Source organism: Oreochromis aureus, unplaced genomic scaffold (assembly GCF_013358895.1).
Source record: "Oreochromis aureus strain Israel breed Guangdong unplaced genomic scaffold, ZZ_aureus HiC_scaffold_32, whole genome shotgun sequence".
NCBI classification, from domain to species: Eukaryota; Metazoa; Chordata; class Actinopteri; order Cichliformes; family Cichlidae; genus Oreochromis; species Oreochromis aureus.
The window spans coordinates 261575-267472 of NW_024108868.1; the positions used below are offsets into that span (position 1 = coordinate 261575).

The 5898-nt window shown below is 36.9% G+C and overlaps 1 protein-coding gene across 1 annotated transcript; it reads right to left on the reverse strand.

The window, feature by feature from the left end:
• Nucleotides 1–510: 510 nt before the first annotated feature.
• On the reverse strand, nucleotides 511–5417 carry LOC120436896 (deleted in malignant brain tumors 1 protein-like). Its single transcript, XM_039607730.1, has 6 exons — nucleotides 5401–5417; nucleotides 5102–5235; nucleotides 3061–3369; nucleotides 2607–2894; nucleotides 709–789; nucleotides 511–618 (listed from the first exon to the last, which is right to left on the reverse strand). The coding sequence occupies exons 1-5, from the start codon at nucleotides 5415–5417 to the stop codon at nucleotides 710–712; spliced, it is 828 nt and encodes a 275-aa protein (XP_039463664.1). The 3' UTR covers nucleotides 511–618; nucleotide 709.
• Between the last annotated feature and the right edge of the window lie 481 nt (nucleotides 5418–5898).

Consider the following 5898-nt stretch of genomic DNA (forward strand, 5'->3'; position numbering starts at 1 on the left):
ATACGTTAAGACAATAGCAGAAAGTCTAAAGACCCTGTAATTAAAAAGAGATAAATTTTTCCCTTGTTGCTGGCTATTTGAGAAAAGTATTGAACTTCATTTGAAAAGGTTGAATATTCCAAACTGTGGCCTTGCAAATGTCCCATAATCCACAATGGCCTCTTTGTGTAAAGTCAGTTTCCTTGCTTTGCTGAAAGTTAACTGCTGCTAAAGTTTCACTGCAGAGTGCCTGACATACAGCCCTCGTTTCTCTTTTAAAACTAAAAGGTGAAATCTGATTTGTTGTTAAATGGCCCCTTATTTAATCCTTTCACTTCCTAATGATTTTTAAAAATCTAAGCGATTACAAAAGATTAACTACAGAAATACAAGCCTGTAATGTTACAGAGATTTACAAATTTGCTATATAAATTTGCATTTTGGCTATAGCAAGAATAATATAGAATGTGAATATGTGAAATATAGATTGTGCATGCGTGCAGATTAGAGGGAACAGTGGTCATGTGTAAGAGTCTATTCTATTTCTTCTGCTGCTTCCTCCTCAGCATGAACGTCTTCAGCTCTGGAAACATCTGTCTCATCGTTCTCCTTTTTGGCTGATTTCTGCCTTTTGTTGACCTGGAGAGACGGGACACAATCCATGTTACTGTTTATACACTTTTCAGCCACTACTCAGTTTAATACATGCATTTCTTTACTCTGATGTACCTTATAGTAGAAATGAAGGGCAATGTTCTTCAAAAGCAGAATCAGTGGCAGGATAACATCTCAGCACTAGAATTTTTGGATCTGTGGAAAGAGTTTTGTATCATCAGTTATTATGAAACAAAGATCACTGGTTTTAAAAGCTTTGACATGAAATATTTGAAAACTTCTCATACATCATTTATGTTAACATTAAGGCGAAATGATTGCAAAAGACTCCTTACCATCAATAGCTCGCCATCCCAGACACACATGGTTTAGGAGGCGTGGCTAATGATGGCCAGTATGGTGGCCTCATTGAAACACTATTAGACTGAACAGCAGCCACTACGGATATGTTTGGTAGTCTTTAGCTAGTTAAACAATTCTTGTTATTTTACCTGCATCACAATTATATGATCTTAAAGTGAAAGTTTCAGGTTGATTTTGAAAGATTCAACAAAAATATTGAACGTGCTGTGAAGGAAATACTATTTTATAGCCACAGTCTTCAGCAGGTGTGGTTTGTTTCTTTGTTCATCAATTGCTCATACTACAGAGCATAGTTAGTGAAATTAATTGTACAGTTAAAAAACAAACTAAAAAAGTCAAATTCTTATTTTTGATTCAAGGTTCTTTCTTTATCTTTTACTACAGTGATGTTTAACAGCATCCATTTCAATATGTTTCAGTTAATCTACTAGCTATTTAGTTACTGCTGTGGGGATTATATCATTTTAATATCATGTTTATTCATTCATATTCGTTCATATTCTTTTTATTCGTGTATATCCTTTTATTAAGCTTTGAGTAGTGATTAAAACATTTATTCAATATATTACACATATAGTTTCATTTATGTTGTTACACATATTACAAAATGGGCTTACAGAAGAGCCTTCCGTCTGGTAAGAGGTTATAAGTTTTAGTTGGCGAGGTGAGAGGTGAGACAGAGTGCACTGAGGTCGAGACATACAGTCTGCACACACATACACACATACACACATACACACACACAGTATATAGGCTCATTTCTAGGTAAGAGTTGAGATATATTCTGCTTGCAACTGCATTTTGTGCCGGCATAAGTGACAAGTTTGTTGTAGGACGTACTGCTGATGTTCTGAGATAAGCGGTCATACAGCAGCTACAGGAAACACCTGGTTTGGGAGGCGAAGAAAATGTTCTTTTTGAATGTGTCAAAGGTTGTCATTGCTGTAACTCATGCATGTTATGTATTTGCTTTGACGCATGAGGGGGTGTTATAATACCCTGACGTATAAAACATTCTGAGTATGCTTTCTTGGGGGGGATTTTATGCTGAGGATTGTGACAGTGTATTTCCTCCACATGTGTGTTTAATAAAATCATTGTTTTGACGCACTTGGACCTGTGGTCGTTTGTCTCTCACCTCAATTACGAACCGGTAACAGTTTTGGTGCCGTGACCCGGATTGAGGAGGGACGTTGTTTGGTGGTTTGGCTGAGGTCCAGTGGTGTGGTCAAACGGATGGACAGGAGCCAGCAGGTCGACTGAGTGACGGGCCCTTTATAAGACAGGTAAGGCAACATCTAAACAGAATAACCTAGGAACCATAGAATTAACCTTTAGGACAACAAGTGGACTTAAACATAATACAAAACCGGCAAGAAACACAGGAAAATTCAAAACACTGCGTCTAAAGACCCAGGACCATGACAGCATCAGTAATATCATGAAAAAGATTCAGAGAATCTGGAGTAATCTCTGTGTTCAAGGGACAAGGCTGGAAATTCAAACTCGATGCCCGCGATTCTGGGCCCATGCATTATCATGAGAGAATCATTAGGCACACTTCTGTCATAGAAATCACTGTAATAGAATAACAAGCAAACAGTATTTTTCCTGTCACTTTATCACTGTAATATAAAGAATTTAATTACCAGTAACAGAGACGTTGACAGAGTCACTTGTGGAGATGCTGGAGTCGTATGAATATTCACACTGGTACAATCCATCCTTGTCAAAATCTACTTGGAGGATCTTGAATGTAGCAGAGTTGGTAGTTGATGGTTTTGTCTGACTGAATGAGCCTGAAATCTGCTTCAGAGTAAATTCTCCTTGTAGAAGCTGTTGGCTTTGAGGTGATATTGAACAAGTGATGCTGACATCGATTCTCCGCTCAACTTTACCAGCAGGAATCATGAAGATTCTGGGCTTTGGGAGGATCACTGAGAAAACATCAGTCATGGAGAGATGATTCAATTAAAAATGGCAAAAGATTTACCTTATTATATTAAGAATGATACATTATTATTATTATTATTATTATTATTATTATTATTATTATTATTATTATTATTATAAAGAATTATGATTATATAAAAAAATTCTCACCTGAGCAGACAACACCAGCATCCTGACTGTGTGTACAGTCATGTGTCCCAAATCCTCTGTTCTGACACTCAGTCAGAGATCTCTCACTTCCTGAACAGGACACATCATCAAGCCAGATGGATCCACTTCCCTCACCAAAGCGGGCTGATACAGCAGCACTCTGTGCCGTTCCACAGCCGAGCTCTCTGCAAACCACCTCAGCATCATTTATGTCCCAGTTATCATGACAGACTGTTCCCCAAGCGTTGTTGTAAAAGAATTCGACTCTTCCAGAGCACAAAGTGCTTCCAGATAATCTGACTGGCACACCTAGGCACAGTGAGCATAAAAATACATTTTAAAAAAGAAAATAAGATTTTTCATAGACTGTGTGTTATTCAGTGTGTAATTAGTTCATGACTGCATTCATTAATTTGCTCAATAAAAACATACTCCAAAAAAGTACGGTCCAAATAAACATACTAAAGGATTATTGTAGGGTCTATCCATTACAGTTTGAAGTGCCTTGAGGCAACTGTTTTTGAAATAGAATTTAACTGTTTTATTTCTATGCTTTATGCTGAGCTCACATTGCATTGTTAAATGGTACTATAAGATGTTTCAGTAAACTATACACTACTGATATCTAGCAGTTTGTTTGCCACGCTGTGAGGAATGTAAAATGACTAACAAGAAAAATATGCACGCAGAAAAAAAAAGAAAATTTGGAACTGTGGGCATGGAAGCAAAATAAATGTGTTACAAAAGTTGGATTTTAAATTAAACACAAACTTTAGCTTTCATGAAGGAAGTTTAATCAAGAAAATTATTTAAATATAGAAAATAAGTATCGTTTCAAATCATGCGAAATTTCATATAAATATAGTCTATAACTTTAATTTCTTTAGCCCAGATAATTAAACTTTTCAGTTATATAAAATATGTGAATTTTGATTCTCCCACAGTCGTCACTACCCAAACTGTCCCCAATTCCTAAATAACCAAATTTCACCTGTTGCCAAATCACTTTTTATTGGTTGACATGATGCACTTTTACACTAATATGAAAGCAGTGGCATTTTTTTTTCTTTTGTTTCTTGCGCTGTCCTTCTAAAATCCAGTTTTTACCATTTGTTCCTCACTAAACGTGACGATAATATCCCGAAAAAAGCATTGCACATATTTTTATGATGATAACTTTGGTTTTAGCAGCCTATCAATACAATGTAAAAACTTGTGCAAAGTTTGAAGTCCAAACTTTCAACACAAGTTGAAATGGAGATTCAGCGTGGCTGTAGCTCATTGCTATTGCATCTTAGATCAGTCATGTTTTACAGAGGCTGTAAATACTGGCTTATTTTAATAAAGAACAAGATTAGAGGTGGCAAGAGATTAATTTAGGATGGCACATGCCACCCCTGTAAATCCGCCCCTAACCACCTTGTGTTCCAGCACAGCTTTCATGCAGACAGAGGGGGTTGTAAGTAATCCAGAGAAGTTGGAACACCTGTTGGAATTAGTAGCACCAGCTTTCAATCCTTGATCAGCTGCAGAACAGCTTTAACCTCCTAGGACCTGGCCTCCACATATGTGGACACCACATTTGGGGTTATTTAGACTAAAATACTCAATTTTGCTCTACAAGGGCCTGATATCCACTTACGAGGACATTATACTGCTGCTGTTCTATCGAAATTTTACATGAACATCCTGTGTCTGTCATTTTTCTTACAAACAAAAATCAGGTAAAAGAAATCTGGTAATTCTGTTTTTACATTCATCGGCCCCCAATATGCCCAAATATCAAAGAGAAATTAAAAATGCATGCCGTGGAAGAGTTCAGGTCTTAGGAGGTTAAATTGTAAACTTTGAATTTTGTCTTACCTGAAAAAGGCCTTTTTGTATGATTCTGAAATGTACATTATTTTTCAGTTTTGGGCAGTTCACCACTTAACTTTGTACAATTTCAAGCTATTCACTGGACTTGAATGACTTGAATTGCAATCAATAAAAATTGGGGTGTTCTAAAATTTTTTGACTGGTAGCATACATACCGCCTTACCTGAACAGATGACACCAGCATCCTTACTGTGTGTACAGTCATGTGTCCCTAATCCTCTGTGCTGACACTCAGTCAGAAATTTCTCACTTCCTGAACAGGACACATCATCAAGCCAGATTTGTCCTGTTCCTTCACTAAAGTGAGCAGACTGAGTGGCATTTAGGGCTGCTCCACAGTCTAACTCTCTGCAGCATCTTTTACGTCCCAGTCATCATCACAGACTGTTCCCCATTGTCTTCTATAGTAGTATTCAACTCTTCCAGAGCACTGAGTGGACCAGGCTAATCTGATGTGTGTACCTGAACACAGGGTGCATGCATTTTAGATACAATATTTTTTTTTCATATTTATTGCTTATTTAGGACAGCAGCTTTTCAAACATCTTTGTTAGAGTCATTTCTGTGTAAGGTTCAGTCACCTGAAGTTCACTTAATAGTAAGCAATAATGATTTAACAGGACAACCGAAGGAAAGAAAGTAGAAGCTAAATGAGCTAAAAGCTCAAAGGGAAACACAGAAGCCAGAAAATAAGAGAAGTAACTAAAATCCAGTGGACACCAAAGTGGCCATTGCACACACTGTACCACAGCAGCATGTATGACAAAGCTGTTGGAAAATTTACAGTGAATGAGAAACACTAATGGATAACAGACGTTAAAGCTCACTCAAACACACAGTTGATAATGCAAAAAATAGCAATAGGCACATATAGTCACACACCAGCTTTTCTAAGCTATTGTAATTCTTACAATATAAAAGGTAACAAATATATTTCTCTCTGGATCACAGATGTATGGA